Source organism: Sinohyriopsis cumingii, chromosome 11, assembly GCF_028554795.1.
Source record: "Sinohyriopsis cumingii isolate HCF-2022 chromosome 11, ASM2855479v2, whole genome shotgun sequence".
In the NCBI taxonomy this organism is placed as follows: domain Eukaryota; kingdom Metazoa; phylum Mollusca; class Bivalvia; order Unionida; family Unionidae; genus Sinohyriopsis; species Sinohyriopsis cumingii.
Genome location: NC_142971.1, coordinates 6196216 through 6216011, shown reverse-complemented (window position 1 = coordinate 6216011; position 19796 = coordinate 6196216). Strand labels below are relative to the sequence as shown.

The 19796-nt window shown below is 34.5% G+C and overlaps 1 protein-coding gene across 1 annotated transcript in view; it reads right to left on the bottom strand.

Annotated features, from left to right (window-relative positions):
* LOC149787561 (uncharacterized) overlaps positions 1 to 19796 on the bottom strand; it is a 215877-nt gene that overhangs the window by 82115 nt on the left and 113966 nt on the right. The window contains exons 35-38 of the mRNA XM_089973710.1: positions 16778 to 16965; positions 14267 to 14487; positions 7009 to 7160; positions 2010 to 2146 (exon numbers count right to left, since the gene is read on the bottom strand). Coding sequence (XP_089829836.1) covers positions 2010 to 2146; positions 7009 to 7160; positions 14267 to 14487; positions 16778 to 16965 — 698 coding nt within the window. The remainder of the gene's footprint in view (positions 1 to 2009; positions 2147 to 7008; positions 7161 to 14266; positions 14488 to 16777; positions 16966 to 19796) is intronic.

Sequence of the window (19796 nt, the reverse complement as noted above, 5' to 3'; positions counted from 1 at the left end):
TTAGAAATTTGTATTTTAAAAATGACTTTAGAAATTACTATTTTAGAAATGACTAGAAATTTGTCTTTTAAAAATGACTAGAAATTAGTATTTTAGAAATGACTTTAGAAATTAGTATTTTAGAAATGACTTTAGAAATTAGTATTTTAGAAATGACTAGAAATTAGTATTTTAGAAATGACTTTAGAAAGTAGTATTTTAGAAATGACTTTAGAAATTAATATTTTAGAAATGACTTTAGAAATTAGTATTTTAGAAATGACTAAAAATTAGTATTTTAGAAATGACTTTGGCTTAAAGCAGTAAAACAACAACAAAATACATTCTGGTTTTGAAACTTTACTGTGCTCCTTTCTGGATATGATAATGTAGATAAAAACTGGTTGGTTACAAAATGACATATACCATTTCAAGATCAGGTGTGTCAAGGAAATGGCACAATGCCATTGCAGGACCAGGTAAACCACTTGGTTATGAAACAGCCCTGCATTATTTTAAAGTCAGTGTATGAAGGGACCTTGCTGGACAATAGCATTTGGGTCAATATTACTTCTCTCTCAAACCAAAACAAAATGAAGGCAAAACTAAGGAAATTTTGTGGGTGTAGAAGTTCATAATGACTAAAGTTCAAAACAGTCATTGTTATCTTCTGTTTTTGCATATTTTCATGTCAGATACTTAAAATACTAATGGAATACTATTAAACTTTACAATAACTACTGTTGTTAATTTATAAAGTTATTGTATACAACAACTTCAAAAACAATATACAATTAAAAATGAACAAATGTACTCAAAGTAGAAGTTCTTGGTTCATACATTTATATAAAGGGATATAAAACTAATTTATTTTATTAGTAATGCACCTGGATACATCCACAAAATTATCATTCTCTTCTGATTGGGCTAAATATTAATTTCATTCTTTTATTTACTTTACTGGCATTTATGATGATCAAATTAGCACAAAAATGACAAAGCATGAAATCTGGCTCCCTGAATTGGCAGTGACTGGCTTATGTCTAATAAAAGTCTAAATAAGAATCCAGTTTATGAGGGTACCATATATACTTGCTTATAAGTCAAATCAACTACAAACAACAGTGATCCTGATCCACCACATCATAATGTGTCTGCAGATCAGGATCTATGTTCTTTGTTCTACTGATTACTCCTAATAAAACCACACAGACCCAGATAAGCTAGTGCATTATTTGACAGCAGATATGGGTCAATGCAGTCTGCATTTTGACTCATAAGCTAGGGTATATGATAAGGTAAACAGACATTGATATACAACATGGCATGTTTGTGTATGAAAAGCTGTTAAAATTTCCTCTTTGCAATCTTTCTTTAGACACAAGCTGATTTTCAGTTCATATATCACACTTTAAGATAAGCAGTATATATGCATATTTAATTAAAAAAATGTGAAAAAAGATCAAAGTTATATCAACAAGATTTAAGAATTAATTAAAATAGTCTAGCAAACAGATTGTTAAATGATGAACATATTTTCTATCTAAGCGAGATGTCATGAGTTAAATTCAAAACTGACTTGATAAAGTGCCATGTTTGACTGATTAGACTGCATTATGTCTGATTTATGTCTTATCCATCGTATCAAATGCTGAGGACTTCAGTTTGTTATTGATGTCTACTTGGAAACAACTAAGTGAGATTTCCTTCACTTAGGATTTGATAAAATAACTGGATCAACAAAGAAAAAATATTAAATTAAAATAGTCAAGCAGATTATTTGATGATGAACACGATAAATGAGATGTCACGAATTAAATTCCAAACGCAGACTTGATAAAGTGCTCTGTTTGACTGATTAGGTTGTATTCTAAGTCATTAATGTTTTATTCATCAAATCAAACGCTGCAGACTTCAATATTTTATTGATGTCTACATGGAAACAACTGGGGGTGATTTCTTCATTTAGGCTTCAATAGAATTGCCAAGTCAGTGGAGCATCAAATTGGGGACAAAAAATAGTGACTCACCTCATCTGACATATTCTTGGCCTTGTCGGTGAGTGTTTTGTCTGCCCTGACATTTTCAATCAGGCTAACCATTAGGTTTCTTTCCTCTTCTTGGCGTGTATCCACAGTCTCCAGAACTGCATCTGCTACAGTCCTCCCTAAAGTATGCAAACAGCAGATGAGACCTGACACTTACAGTTGCCCACTTCTGCAAATCAACACATACTGTACGCACAGCTTGAAATCATGTGATCATTACATTATCACATCATCAATATGGCTTCACTCTTTTACCTGAGTGTATATCATCACAATATGAACCATGGGAGTGCCTGGATTGACAAAGTTTTACTGTTTCTTATCAAACAATAAAACAGAAAAATGCTTACAGAATTTTAATAACTGCACGAAAATTCAGTGAAAGAAAATGATAAAGTCAACAAAAAGTAAAAACGATTTGGGGAAATTTTTATCAATTTACAACCTGTTACAAATTTGAAAAAAGGAGTTTATGATCATCAGCCTGTGCAAATCTGATGAGCTTGCAAATGATCACTCAACTATTATTGTACAGACAGTCAGTGTAGGTAATTTTCTCATTCTTTTCAATGTAATGACCCTAACTTTAGCGAACCTAGATACTATGGACCATAAGCTATGTAAAAATATTTTAATAATTTTAATACTTCATCTTTTCCCAACTGATCATCCTTAACAGTATATACCAAATTTATGTAATGATACACCCACATTTGATGATTTGACCACCCTCACCCAACTCCACCAATAATCATTCTGGCAAATATCCCTAAGGATATCTCTGTTTTACAATCAGCTCACCCTCTACTTTTGGCAAAATTTATTGGGCTTTCCCCATGGTCTTATCTTGGAAGAAATTCTGTACAGTGGCATGCAACAATATAAATTATTGGGCTTGCCCCATGGTCCTATCATGAAAGAAAATCTGTACAGAGGCATGCAACTGTATAATTTATTGGGCTGGCCTCATGGTAGAAATTCTGTACAGAATAATGCAACAGTATAATTTATTGGGCTGGCCTCATGGTCTTTTCATGGAAGAAATTCTGTACAGAAGCATGCAACAGCATAATTTATTGGGCTGGTCCCATGGTCTTATCATGGAAGAAATTCTGTACAGAAGCATGCAACAGCATAATTTATTGAGCTGGCCTCATGGTCTTATCATGGAAGAAATTCTGTACAGAAGCATGCAACAGTATAATTCATTGGGCTGGCCCCATGGTCTAGTCATGGAAAAAATTCTGTACAGAAGCTTGCAACAGTATAATTTATTGGGCAGGCCCCATGGTCTTATTATGGAAGAAATTCTGTACAGAGGCATACAACAGTATAATTTATTGGACTGGCCTCATGGTCTTATCATGGAAGAAATTCTGTACAGAAGCATGCAACAGTATAATTTATTGGGCTGGTCCCATGGCCTAATCATGGAAGAAATTCTGTACAGAAGTATGCAACAGTATAATTTATTGGGCAGGCCCCATGGTCTTGGAAGAAATTCTGTACAGATGCATACAATAGTATAATTTATTGGACTGGCCCAATGGTCTTATCATGGAAGAAATTCTGTACAGAAGCATGCAACAGTATAATTTATTGGGCTGGCCCCATGGTCTTATCATGGAACAAATTCTGCGCAGAAGCATGCAACAGTATAATTTATTGGAATGTCCCCATAGACTTATCATGGAAGAAATTCTGTACAGAAGCATGCAACAGTATAATTTATTGGGATGTCCCCATAGACTTATCATGGAAGAAATTTTGTACAGTGGCACGCACCAGTATAATTTATTGGGCTGGCCCCATGGTCTTATCATGGAACAAATTCTGCACAGAAGCATGCAATAATATAATTTATTGGGATGTCCCCATATACTTATCATGGAATAAATTCTGTACAGAAGCATGCAACAGTATAATTTATTGGGCTGGCCCCAAGGTCTCATCATGGAAGAAATTATGTGCAGAGACTGGTCCTATGTTCTTATGGCAGAATTTCTGAGCTGAGATATGCACTAGTTAGTATAGTTTATTGGGTTGGCCATATGGTCTTTTCATTGAAGAAATCCTGAGCAGAGGCATGCAATAGCATGTTTAATTCAACTGCAACAAGAAATTTAAAAAGGCACAAATGGTTTATTCCAAACACTCATGGACCTGTATGAGCCTTATTTCACTTATAGTAAAACGTTCTAAATAATCAAAATGATGTTGCCTTAAGTGTTTTTGTTCAAGTCTTTAGGTTGCAGGCCAAAGACAGCTTGATTCTGGGACTGCATATTTAATCCTACTAGTTGTGCCAAGAATTTGAGTGATTACTGCTTGAGTTATAGAAAATGTACTGTACACTGGAAGTTTCCCTTTAGTGTTTGGAACTGGTTGAAATTTAAAGATCAAATTTGGGTCCAACCATCAAATTTACTCCGCTGGAGTCATTTTTAATATTATCTGATATTTTTCTACATTATTTTCATAGACAATGTAACTTTTTGCATACTTGTGATGGTTAATCTGCTGCATCTAGTCAAGCTCAAAAGTTTACCAGCATGTTTGTCATCTGCCACATTCTTGGGGCTTGGATTGTACAGAACAACCAAAGGATATAACTGAAAGCCATTATCCACATATTTTACTTTTCCTGTATAACTTTATTTCATAATGTAAAAAGTTTATAAAAAAAATAAATATACTCAACTGTGGAAAATCATATTAAAATGCTTGGTCGATTGATGTTTCTGACCAATATTCAATTATTATGATTAATCATCACACCACAAGTTTCCAGATATCACAAATTCTATTTTATTGGTGGGCTGAAAACTTTTGTGGATATTTTGGTGGCTACAAGCCATGAATTTTAACACCAATGAAAAAACAACAAGACTGCTTCCCAAATCCACCAAATTATATATCAATGAAAATGTCTACTTTATGTACAAAACATCAAAATTGAACCCCACGAAAATCACTGAGTTCATAGAAAGGTATCAGGAAGCTGGTTTGATGCCTGTAATTTTATGCCATCGGATGTTTCAAATTTCATGTTCCACTTGAGCGCAATATCGTTTTGCACATGCAACCATCTATACTGACTTATAACTGCAAACAACAAAGATACTGATCTGCTGTATCATACTGTGCTTGCAGATTAGGGTCTATGTTGTTTGTTCTACTGATTACTCCTAATAAAGTGCACAGAACCATATCTGCTGGCACATTATGTGACAGCAAATATGGGTCTGTGCAGTTTTGTATTTGGGCTCGACTTATAAGCAAGAATATATGGTAATTCAGGGCCATATAATGCAAGTTACAAACAATACATCTAACTGTTGAACACGATAAAAAATCAACTGGCATGTTAAAACATATGTATCAGGCACTTAGTAGCTAAATATACAAATGTATTTGTTAGTATTTCTCATATTTTACACTCTTGTATGTTTTGCATATTAAAAATATTCTCATATTCTTCATTGGTGAAAATAATTACCATTATGTAGGACAATTCCCAACTACTGTTATATGCAGTAGGTATATTAATTACAAGAAGAAAAAAAATTTGACAGTTCTAAATCTACCAACTATTTTGAGTTTGTAAGTGTATTAAATGCTTTAAAGAAACGAAATCATTTTATAGTATATGTAAATAATAAATAAGTTCATTTCATGATACAAGAAACTGACTTCCTGATATTAAAGATTATCTAATATTATTTTTGACATTTAAAATAATAATACCTTCCAATTTCATTTGAGTTTTTCCATTTAATCAAATCAGCCATCTGCAGTGGGCTAATTGAACCTTGCCAGATTATCATGAAAAAGGATTAGAACCTAAAATTCCTAACAAAAAATGCATGTAATTTTGCTGATATATGGTTAAATAATATATTATTCAATCCCATAAGACAGAATTTCATGTATTTTCAAATTTTTTTGGTGTCAATTCCTTTAGCACTCTCAGGGTAGATCCTTTCTTCTTCTTAACACTGGAACAAAACATTTATGCAGTCTATAAATGGTAACTGTTTCTGTAACATAACTCACATTCTATAGTCTTATACCTTGTCAAGAAATTCATGATCTTCACAAAATATTTTAATGTTATTTCTGCATTTCCTTTTTCTTATTTTTAGCAATGACAGTCATATTTGAAGGCAGACTGGTATCATCTATTTAAAAGACCTTCATGTCAAGACGTTTTATGTCAAATTTGATCACATTTTGTTGAGTGTTTTTTAAAAAGAAGCAGTGATATAGAAGTAAAATTTGCACAACCAATGAAAGCATACCATGGGTCCTAGGGCAACAAACCAGTAAGGAGCACAGGGTTCAATTGAGATAAAGCCCCACCTGCCAAAACTGAATTTTGGACTTTTTGAACTAACTAAATGTGCCTTTTCCTGCGAGCTTTCAATACAAATCTTTCACACAAATTACAACAAATGAACACACCAATCTTTAAACATTACTAACTATTCAAGGCTGACTTTAATATCTTAAAATGAAAAGTAAGCTATTTACTCAGTTAAGGAAGTGCATAGTCTAAAAAGATATGAACAAAAGTTTTCTTCTGTATAATATAATACAAACCAATGAAAAACAAATTCTAATGTACAGCATATTTTATTCCAGGCTTGCCAGATCTATGTTATCAGTTTGTCAAAATTAAATCCTTGAAGTTAAATGCACATGTATGCAAAAATCTCAAGGAAATGGTGCAAAAAACTACCAGTTACCAGTGGAGCATGAAAACAGGTTACTGTGACCTATTACTTGCTGTAATACCTCTCACATAAATATACCAATGTTTTCATGAATATAAATGACAGAAGAAATGGAAATAAATGAAAAAATTAAACTCTGATGCCACTGACTACAAAAATAACTACAACAACAAATGTGTTATCTCACTGCTTATGTCCAACCTATGTTTGGTATCAAGACAATAATTAAAATGTCCAATACACACCTTCAGTGGCATCTTGTACAACTTCTTCTAACTGACTCTGCTTCTTGTCTTTCAGATTCTCCTCAGTGCTATTCTTTCCCTGTCGCTTTTTTATTCTGGCTGACAGTCGCTCACGAGCCACAGCTCGCTGACGTTCTCGTTCTGCTGAAAGGCTGTATGCAAAAGGATTAATCAGATAACAGTGAAAAAGTAACTTTTTCAAGGACAACAGTTATGTTCTGGTTGTACAAAAAATCTAATAGATAGCATCAAAAATCCAATTTTAATAAATTCTTCTATAAGCAACCACCTGTCATTTAAAATCAAAATCATTGTGCACAGATTCATTTTACTATGTATTAAATGCTCTGGTGTGAGTGACCACCTGCTAAATGTGATCAGCAAAAATTATTCTGTTTGCAAAATACGTGTTTCAACACTGCCCTGAATGATCGTATTGCAACACCAATTATAAACAATATGGATTGTTATTTAATCATTTCTAACAATGACTGCAGGCACAGTCCGATTGGTTCAGAAATGAGATGCACAAAACAATGAGAGAAACACTGAGTCTGGTTACCAGTTTTGTTAGATTCATATAAAGTAAATCTGTATACCACAGACTGTAAACCATACTTAATTACATGTCACAAAAAGCCATTGTAGTATCACAGTGTTTAAAATCCCTATTATACTTAACCATTTTGTCTTTAAAGGATTAGTAACCAGGACTGACAATATTTTAAAGGTTCATACTGCTTGTTGTGAAAATCTTCATCATTTAGATAATGTTCTAATGTGAAATCTTCCCATTCAACTTTCACTGCAGCATGATGGGTCTGTGGAGTTCAAATGATTGGAATAAATGAAATATTTTCCCTTGATATGGTATTTGCATTTTCTGGATGGGTTAATTTTCTACTTACTGTAAAAATAAAAATGTTTATTCTTCATTGTTTTACAAATGTTACTGCTATTAGAGCCTGCACATATCAAGGTCAGAGATCTGCTACATTCTTTTGTTAATGAGTTGATACGTTTATTATTTATTTTGTGGATGACTTACATTTTACTTTTGGTTCAAAATAAATTCATTTAGCAAGTGTTATTATACTTAACTTTACAATTTACAGATGGGATAAGAAATTGGTGCTTTATAGTTAACTTTGCAATTCATATAAAAGTAGACTACATGTGAACTTCATATGAAATGATCTTGTTACAATCAATGTATTTTAAGTGCAATATAATTATTTTGTTTATAGATGATGCATGTAATACTTTAAGAAAAATTATGAATAAAGAACAAAATATAGCAAGGTAATTTTCCTTCTTAATCCCATGTGAATTCTGACTTGAAAATTGGCCTTCCTGTACAAATCTGCTCTGACAGATCATCTGTTTTGAGCAACCACTTTGCTGGCAAAATGGACTGTCTCTCAAGATAGGTTTTTACTGTAGTAGTTTTATATGTATATTCACAACTGCATGTAAATATTAAGAAATTCATTCTGTTCTAATCTAATCAAAGGGATAAAACTCTGTGTTGAAACTATGGGAATGTTAGCAATTTGCTAATTTATACATACCCCTGCCTCTGTCCACGACTCACTCCAAATTAAGTCTAATTTACAAAATGTACATAACTCTTCTATGAACAGTGTAAGTGCAAAGACTGGTCAACATGTAAAGCATCTAGTGATGACCATAATATTTTTTTTAAAGTTCACCAGCCATTAGAGTAGTTAACAACATTTTGTCACAAACTGCATCCAGCTGTAAGTCATAAATGGCAATAACACTTACAAAAATCATGAAAGCACTGCACCCAGCCGTAAGTCATAAATGGCAATAACACTTACAAAAATCATGGAAGCACTGCATCCAGCTATAAGTCATAAATGGCAATAACACTTACAAAAATCATGGAAGCACTGCATCCAGCTGAAAGTCATAAATGGCAATAACACTTACAAAAATCATGGAAGCACTGCATCCAGCTATAAGTCATAAATGGCAATAACACTTACAAAAATCATGGAAGCACAATGACTGTTATTGTGCATCATTAAAAAGTTTTAAAGCTGTCCAGACAAGTTGCACTACATACAAAAGATTCTGTCTTGTACTGCATTCTTCTGCAGGATGTAAAGGGCAATAACTCTTAATAAATACACCAAAAGTGAAGTGATTTGTCAATACTTGTATGTGCATCTTCAGATAACCATAACATGCCAAGTTTCATCTCAACCCACTTAGATTGAAGTCACAATGCTCTGTCATAAACTACATCAGGCTCCATGTCCAAAGGAACAACAACTCTAACAACACCATTACATCTGGCCCAGAGTAAAAATGAACAACAACTCGAACTACAAGAGTGCCTACTGACCCTCTACTGACTGAAAAGAATTTACAGGAATTTATGATAAGTCCAATTGTTTGGTCCATTAACTGCCGAGTATCAAAACTGTCTCTGACATTTTGAAAAACTGTGACAAACCAAACCTAATCCAACAATCCAAATTTGGCAACAAAAATATTTTCTTACATGTCTGAGTTAATGTGTTCACAAGATTAAGTATGTAAGCATAGTAAAAAAACTCTTTGTTATGGCCTTTCATACTGAGCCTGATATCTTGTAAAGAAAATCAGTGAACTTGTCTCCAACAATGTCAAGATTCACTTACATGCTATGCTTGGTTAAATCTATAAGTAGATATCTTTTGAGAAGAAAAAACAAGTCGCATAATTGAATGTATTCATCAGATATATCCAGACACAGAATATAAAACAAAAACCATTCATGACAAAAACGAAGCATGACAAAAAACAATCATGACAAAAAACAATCATGACAAAAAAACAATCATGACAAAAACCATTCATGACATAAACCATTCATGACAAAAACCATTCATGACAAAAACCAAGCATGACAAAAAACAATCATGACAAAAACCATTCATGACATAAACCATTAATGACATAAACCATTCGTGACATAAACCATTAATGACATAAAGCATTAATGACATAAACCATTCATGACATAAACCATTCATGACATAAACCATTAATGACTGTTTTTATTATCATACTCACAAGCCAGTACAGTTCAAAATGTGACTTATGGTGTTTGACCTTAAAATCAATCTTATGATGTTACCAATCTGTTTGCTGGAATGAAACTAAACACAAAGTCTGTCAAAATCCAATCGTAATTGTACAAGTCACAATATTCATGAAATACAAAAATGGAAGCAATAACAGTTAGCTTGACCCCAATGTTAATTAAATCTAGTTTCAAACTCCTTCACAAGTGTTAGAAACCATATCTGCACCGTTTTTATTCTAAACCAATTAAATAGTAAAACAAATGTTTAGTGACTACCTCATGTGAATGCCACCATTCATGCAAAGAGAACAGTAATAAAAAAAATTCTTGAAATGGCCACTATGCTACCATGTTGGAGTCAGATGAGCTCCATTTTCAGTCAAACCTGTTACATATTGCTATAGTAGTATTTTAGTGAAAACTCAATAGGGAAAGTAACCATATACAGATTTATGACCCTCAAGGCAGCCATTTTACAGGTTAGATCAGCATCATTGTCCTAGAAGAAAAACTTAATAATACAAGAAAGAAGCAATTTTAAAAATTAAAAAGTTTATAAGGTTATCAGTATAGGAGAAAGAGCTCTTATGAGATTTTTCAAATCTTGGGAGGTCACAGTAGTATGGACACTTTTATCAGCACCATTATTATTTAGGACAAAATAGATATTATCAGTTTATCAGTGAAAACCCCATGTCAATAGGACCTTTTGTTCAGTGCCTACAACAAGATTTTCAACAAGCTGGCCATCTTGTAGGTCTGAATGACACCATGCTGATTTAGGATCAATCCTTTTAGTGAAAACCCCATGTTGCTACGACTATTAATTCTGAAGAAGCAACAAGATTTAAAAAATGGCCACTGTGGCCATGAAATCGGATTAGCATCATTTTCATTCAATGTGACAGTATAAGAAGTCTTGCTAGATGTCTGAGCAGCAACATTTTTGTTTAGGATCTACCAGATAACAGAAGAGTTTTGTCAGTGAAAACTTCATGTTGATACAATCATCCACTCAGGAGAAGAATGCTTGATGAGCATTGATACCAAGAGTTATGAGTCAGATGCCATGGCTGCCATAACAGATATCGAATCAATACAATTTTAATTTCAGACCAACATGACATCATAAGAAGTCTTCCAGTGAAAACCCCATGGCTGTTCATGATGAGTATCAATACCAAGAGTCATAAGATGAACACCATGTCTGTTCATGATGAGTATCAATACCAAGAGTCATAAGATGAACACCATGTCTGTTCATGATGAGTATCAATACCAAGAGTCTTAAGATGAACCCCATGTCTGTTCATGATGAGTATCAATACCAAGAGTCTTAAGATGAACACCATGTCTGTTCATGATGAGTATCAATACCAAGAGTCTTAAGATGAATGCCATGTCTGTTCATGATGAGTATCAATACCAAGAGTCTTAAGATGAACCCCATGTCTGTTCATGATGAGTATCAATACCAAGAGTCTTAAGATGAACCCCATGTCTGTTCATGATGAGTATCAATACCAAGAGTCTTAAGATGAACCCCATGTCTGTTCATGATGAGTATCAATACCAAGAGTCTTAAGATGAACACCATGTCTGTTCATGATGAGTATCATATTAAGAGTGTAAAGATGAACCCCATGTCTGTTCATGATGAGTTTCAATACCAAGAGTCTTAAGATGAATGCCATGTCTGTTCATGATGAGTTTCAATACCAAGAGTCTTAAGATGAACCCCATGTCTGTTCATGATGAATATCAATACCAAGAGTCTTAAGATGAACCCCATGTCTGTTCATGATGAGTATCAATACCAAGAGTCTTAATATGAATGCCGTGTCTGTTTATGATGAGTTTCAATACCAAGAGTCTTAAGATGAACACCATGTCTGCCATACTGGATGTCATATCAGAACAATTTTTATTTAGGCCCAACAAGACATCCTAAGTTTTTTAGTTAACATCCCATGTAAATATGATCATACACTCAAGAGGAGTAATGATAATAATATTTTCAAGATGGCTAACATTGTAGGAACACCATTTTCATTCAGGATCAACCAGACATCATAGATAGCATTATAGAGAAAACCTCATGAAACTATGACCATCCATTCAGGAGTTGTTGTTGTTGTTGTTTTGGGGCTTAACGCCATTTTTCAGCACACGATAGGCTATACATGGCGGCCAGTATTAATGGTGGAGGAAGAACCCGGGAAAACCCCGGAAAGAACCACCAACCTCCATTCAGGAGTAGTTGAGATAATAAAATTTTTAAGATGTATGCCATGATGGCTATATCAAATGTCAGATTGGCAGCATTTTTATTTTAGACCAACTAGACATTATAAGAAGCCTTGTAATTAAATCCCATTGCTATTATGACCATCCACTCAGAAGATTTGTTGTTGTAGGGTTTAACGCCATTTTTCAGCACGCGATAGGCTATACATGGCGGCCAGTATTAATGGTGGAGGAAGAAACCAGGAAATCCCTGGAAAAAACCACCAACCCTCGAGAAGCTACTGGCAAGCTTTCTCATATATCCACATTGGCCGAATCCGAGACTCGAACCCACGCAGAGAGAGGTGAGATGGCAGTGATCCGTAATGGAGAGCACTTTAGACCATTCAGAAGAAGTAACAATAACAAGATCTTCAAGACAGTCACAAAGTCGACCATAATGAATGTCAGATCAGCACCAACTTCATTTAAAACCAGACAGACAGCATAAGAAGTCTTCTGGTGAAAACCCATACAGACATAACCATCCATTCAGAAGGAGTAACAATAACAACATTTTCAAGATGACCACATTAGGGCCCCATTTTCATCTAGAATCAGCTGAATGTCATATGAAGTATTTTAGTCAAAATCCCATGACAATATGACCATCCATTCAAGTGGAGTTTAGATAAAAAATTATTCAATGAAATTACAAAATGCTCATTTACTTCTTGCATAAGACATTATTTTGGACTTATTGAGAACTAATTTAAATGTACTATGGATTGCATTATTGCAGCACAACAGGACATTCAAGACTATTTGTGTCTCAGGACATTCAAGACTATGATTACATCAGGATATCCAAGACTGTTAGTACATCATGACATTCAAGACTATTGGTGTATCAGGATATTCAGTACTTGGAATTCATTCGGAACATTCAATATTTTGGACAGTTAGTATTATTGGGATTTCATTCACAATATTGTGTCTCTGAAATTTTTTATTTGTAGCTTAGAGAAATAATTTATCTGTTGATTTTACTAAACTTGCTGGTTTCACTTCTTTCCATGACATAGTTTAATACCTCAAGTCATAACAGACCAACTAGACATTATAAGAAGAGTTTTTAGCAAAAACACAATGATAATATATCCATTAAGGAGCAGTAACAACATTTTCAACATGGCTGTCATGACATCATTTTCTTTACGACCAACTGTGTGCATAATCCCAGTGTTGATATGACTATTCATTAAACAAGATGAAATGTAACTAAATTTTGAACATGACTATCATGATGACCATACTGGATGTCAGAGGGACACCATTTCATTTAGGATCAACTAGACATTATTATAAGAAGTCTTTTGGCAAAAAACCCATGCTGTTCTGGAGGAGTTATGATAGGATTTTCAACATGACCATCATGGTAGCCATGTCTTATATCCAATCAAGACTATTTTCATTTAGGACCAAGTGGACCATGGGATGAACGTGTTTGTAAGGTTTCATGGCAATCACTGTAGTTATGAGGAGTAGAGCTACGCAAATTCTGCTAAAATATGGACATTGGGTCTTGAAATGAGAATACTTATTATATTCTCTGTATGTGTGTGTTTGTGTGTGTGATTCAATAACACATCATTACATTCCTGGCTATATTGTGCCAAGTAAGTGCAGGTATTCCAAAACTGGCAAACAAAACAAAAATAAGTCAAAGATGGACCAAAAAACTAAAATATCAATTCAATTAATTTTTAATTTTTAGTCTCTTCTTACCTCTGATAGAGATACTACAGTATTAAATATAATAAGATGCTCTAAACAGTCCTTCACCTTCATTCTCAAACCAAACATTGCACATGGCAAAAGATAAAAACACACAGATAATTTTCATCTGATCTCAGCCAAATTAGCACTCACCCCTCCTCTCTTCTCTGTTCATACTCTTTTGCAGAACTGATTAGCATGGCAACAGACTGGAGTTTTTCTTCCTTTAGTAGTCTCCTTTTGTCACGCCTCAGCTTTGCCATAGCAATCTGACGCTCACGATCTTGTGCCATCTTGTCCTTTTGTCTTTTTAGTGCTCCCAGGATTGCAGCTTTTTCATCATCAAAACAATTTTGAAGTTCTAAGAGGATATTCTGGAACAAAGAAATTTATCAGTAGAGCAATTTTCATGCATTTTTTTGATGCATTATTCAATCCTCAATCCACTAACAACAATAAAAAGGACCATAAGATCGAGACTCAAGATTGTATTCTGAAATCTGAAACCGTATATATTTGTGTCTGTGTGCTATGTCAGCATATATAAAAGTCTGGCAAAATAATACTTAAAAATGTCCCTATGATTGCTATTTATGTACATCGAACCATGTGACCATTTCTCATGGATACCATAAAATAATATCCTTTGACAAGGTTACCAAATGACCAAGTACAATGCTAAGTTTAGTGAAATCCACTCACTAGTTAGATGACAAGGTAATGGACATATGGACAGATATTAAGGAAGCACAAAAAAATGAAAAGATATCACAAATCCCAAAAATTGTATAAAAAGCACAGGTATAAATATACAACAAGATTCCATCCAATAATTTCTTTCTTATAAAATCTACACTTTGATGTTTTCTGTTTAATTTTTGAAAATTTCTGATACAACATCTTAACTTCATTTGCAAATTCAATGATACAACAGGTGGAATGTAGCAGCTTGGTCTTGCTAGTTGTTAATAAGCATAAGGCAAACAAAATGATTTCAAAGTCATTCATTTTTAACAGCCTTAAGTTTCATATGTCTGCTTCTCTTATTCACAGTGAGGAAATATTCATGGTAAAAACAAAACATATTTTACTGATGAGATGGTATACTAGCCAACTGAATTCAACATTTCCTTTTGAATGTTTGAAGGAATTCTCATTAAGAAACTAGGTTTGGTGAAACTCTTTTACAAAACCATCATATGATATCAAATTGTAGATAATGGCATCCAAATTACCCAGCATATGATATTAGTATACAGGTTGTTGTTGAAGGGTAAATGCCATTTTCAGCACACGATAGGCTATACATGGCAGATAGTATTTATGGTGGAGGAAGAACCCAGGAAAACCCTGGAAAGAACCATCGACCCACTAGTATGCAGGTAATGTAATCAAAATTTCCCTGCATATGATATCAGTATGCAGGTTATATCATCAAAAATTACCCAGCATGATATCAGTATGCTAATAATGTCATCAAAAACTACCCAGCATATGATATCAGTATGCTAATAATGTCATCAAAAATTATGCAGCATGATATCAGTATGCTAATAATGTCATCAAAAATTACCCAGCATGATATCAGTATGCTAATAATGTCATCAAATTACCCAGCATGATATCAGTATGCAGGTAATGTCATCAAATTACCCAGCATGATATCAGTATGCAGGTAATGTCCTAAAAATTACCCAGCATATGATATCAGTATGCAGGTAATGTCCTAAAAATTACCCAGCATATGATATCAGTATGCAGGTAATGTCATCAAAACTACCCAGCATATGATATCAGTATGCAGGTAATGTCATCAAAATTACCCAGCATATGATATCATTATGCAGGTAATGTCATCAAAATTACCCAGCATATGATATCAGTATGCAGGTAATGTCATCAAATTACCCAGCATATGATATCAGTATGCAGGTAATGTCATCAAATTACCCAGCATATGATATTAGTGTGTAGATAATGTCCTAAAAATTACGAATCATATGATATTAGTATGCAGGTAATGTAATAAAAATTATCCATTATATTATATTACAATGCCGCTAATGTCTTTACAGTAACCCATCAGATGATATTGATAAGTTGTCATCAAAATTAACAGTCATGTGATAATAGTATTCTGGCAAGGTCAGTAAAATTACCTATTTTAGAATATTAGTATGTTGGTACCGACTTGATACATTGTTTTTGGTTATACTGTTTATGGCTGTAACAATATCAATATAATCTTGTTAAGTCATTTATAAATATCACCTTGTTAACTAAAAGCAATTTTCCGATATAATGTTTCAGTGCTAATATAGGATGTAAACAACTGTGAGTAGAATCATTGCATCAGAAGAAGTAATTGATATTTTGTGTCGGATGATGTAGTAAATGATTTCATATTAGGATAAGATGATGATGTATCAATTAAATCCGAATTGCCAGGAAGGATACAAAACATCTACATCAATACCTGGTCTGTTGATATGACTGATTCAAGGACATTATTATGACTTATCAGCATGAAAAAGAAAACATTACTATTAATAATTAGTGATCCCTTCTATCATTATCTACTTCTTCTTGTGTATGTTCAGTAACCTGAAAACTGATTCTTGTCAAGAGGTAAACCTGTGTTCTTTCTTAACCATTTGGACATACCCTCCTCCTCTTCTTTTTCTCCTCCTCTTCTTTTTTTTCTTCCTCCTCAATGATGGTATTGATGGTTGTGTCATCTGTGGTAAGGCCCTCTGCCTGTCGCTGTTTAATCAGTTCCTTACGACGGCGAAGCCGTTCCAGTAGTTTCTGCTTTTGGTCCAGCTTTGATTCCCCAAAGATCTCTTCCAGCACTAAATGAAACAGGAGTACCGTAAATGAAACATGATATGGCCATATGCCCAACTCATCACCTTTCTTCTACTCATGACCTTGATCTCTGAGCTAAGGACTTGACTATTCCATCATACGATGTAGACTCTAGTAAAGCTTCACTGAAATATCTGTAGGGGTTAAAATGGGACAGACTGGATAAAGAAAGAGGCCATGGACTTAATAATATTCCTTCTTGTGACCTTGATCTTGAGAACAGCGATTGTAAATAAGCAAAAAAAACCTGCTACATCATGGACAAAAGTTTCACTAACATATCTTCAATGCTTCAAAATTTATATTTAGGAAAGGATATAAGTAAAAATCCCCTGGCTGTGACCTTCACACTGAGGTATGGTGTGTGCCTATGGTATGTGATATACCATCTAGTCTTGACATTTAGGCAGAGGGACTGACTATGGTAAGTGATACACCATCTAGTCCTGACATTTAGGCAGAGGGACTGACTATGGTAATTGATATACCATCTATTCCTGATATTTAGGCAGAGGGACTGACTATGGTAAGTGATACACCATCTAGTCCTGACATTTAGGCAGAGGGACTGACTATGGTATGTGATACACCATCTATTCCTGATATTTAGGCAGAGGGACTGACTATGGTAAGTGATATACAATCTATTCCTGATATTTAGGCAGAGGGACTGACTATGGTAAGTGATACACCATCTAGTCCTGATATTTAGGCAGAGGGACTGACTATGGTAAGTGATACACCATCTAGTCCTGACATTTAGGCAGAGGGACTGACTATGGTAAGTGATACACCATCTAGTCCTGACATTTAGGCAGAGGGACTGACTATGGTAAGTGATACACCATCTAGTCCTGACATTTAGGCAGAGGGACTGACTATGGTATGTGATACACCATCTAGTCCTGACATTTAGGCAGAGGGACTGACTATGGTAAGTGATCCACCATCTAGTCCTGACATTTAGGCAGAGGGACTGACTATGGTATGTGATGCACCATCTAGTCCTGACATTTAGGCAGAGGGACTGACTATGGTAAGTGATGCACCATCTAGTCCTGACATTTAGGCAGAGGGACTGACTATGGTAAGTGATGCACCATCTAGTCCTGACATTTAGGCAGAGGGACTGACTATGGTAAGTGATGCACCATCTAGTCCTGATATTTAGGCAGAGGGACTGACTATGGTAAGTGATACACCATCTAGTCCTGACATTTAGGCAGAGGGACTGACTATGGTATGTGATACACCATCTAGTCCTGACATTTAGGCAGAGGGACTGACTCTGGTAAGTGATACACCATCTAGTCCTGATATTTAGGCAGAGGGACTGACTGTGGTATGTGATACACCATCTAGTCCTGACATTTAGGCAGAGGGACTGACTCTGGTAAGTGATACACCATCTAGTCCTGATATTTAGGCAGAGGGACTGACTGTGGTAAGTGATACACCATCTAGTCCTGACATTTAGGCAGAGGGACTGATTATGGTATGTGATACACCATCTATTCCTGACATTTAGGCAGAGGGACTGACTATGGTAAGTGATACACCATCTATTCCTGATATTTAGGCAGAGGGACTGACTATGGTATGTGATACACCATCTAGTCCTGACATTTAGGCAGAGGGACTGACTCTGGTAAGTGATACACCATCTAGTCCTGATATTTAGGCAGAGGGACTGACTGTGGTAAGTGATACACCATCTAGTCTGACATTTAGGTAGAGGGACTGACTGTGGTAAGTGATACACCATCTAGTCCTGACATTTAGGCAGAGGGACTGACTATGATAAGTGATACACCATCTAGTCCTGACATTTAGGCAGAGGGACTGACTATAGTATGTGATACACCATCTAGTCCTGACATTTAGGCAGAGGGACTGACTATGGTATGTGATACACCATCTAGTCCTGACATTTAGGCAGAGGGACTGACTATGGTGATACACCATCTAGTCCTGACATTTCTGCAGAGGGACTGACTATGGTATGTGACTTACAGATATATAATGGCTAAGTTTCATTAAAATATCTCCAAAGTGTTATGAAGGTAAAGGCTGGACAATCAAACGTTAGTGTGAGACAGGCAATACCACAAAAAATAAAATCAGTTTATAAAAATAAATACTATATTTACCAAATAGTACAACCTAGACTCCTTCATCTCCCTTCCAGTTATTGCAATAATTAGTGATTAATCTAACCGAATGAATGTAAATGATTTATTACCAGTCACTGAATATTGTGTCTCCTTTATCCAATAATACACAATGATAAACATTTATTTAGGTGAATATGACATTTTATGGACCATTTGATTTGATATTGACCTCTGTTTCATGGTTTACTGGTTCAAGTCTACAATTGTTTTATTAATTTTTTGAAGAAAGTTGCAATTCAGTTTGCTTTACACCTGTACAAGTGTAACTGCAGGATGCAAAGAACTTAATATTACATCTTAATCATGTGACAGGAAACACTGTATGCAAATATGTGTATGTGATATAAATAAAATATATGTAGAGTATGTACAGTGTATCAATGATATACCACTCATATAAATTTTTCATTGAAAAGAAACTCCGTAAAAAACGTTTTTTTTCATTGAAAAATGTATACATTTCGTGGTATATCATTGATACAGTGTACATACTAATATATATATATATATACACACACTTACTTTTATTTCAATATAAGCTCTGCATGACTAGTGATGAAAATGAAAATAAAACTGAACAGATCTAGATGCAGAATGTGTAAAAATGTGCATTTCTCCATGAAATATGAAATAGTTCAACT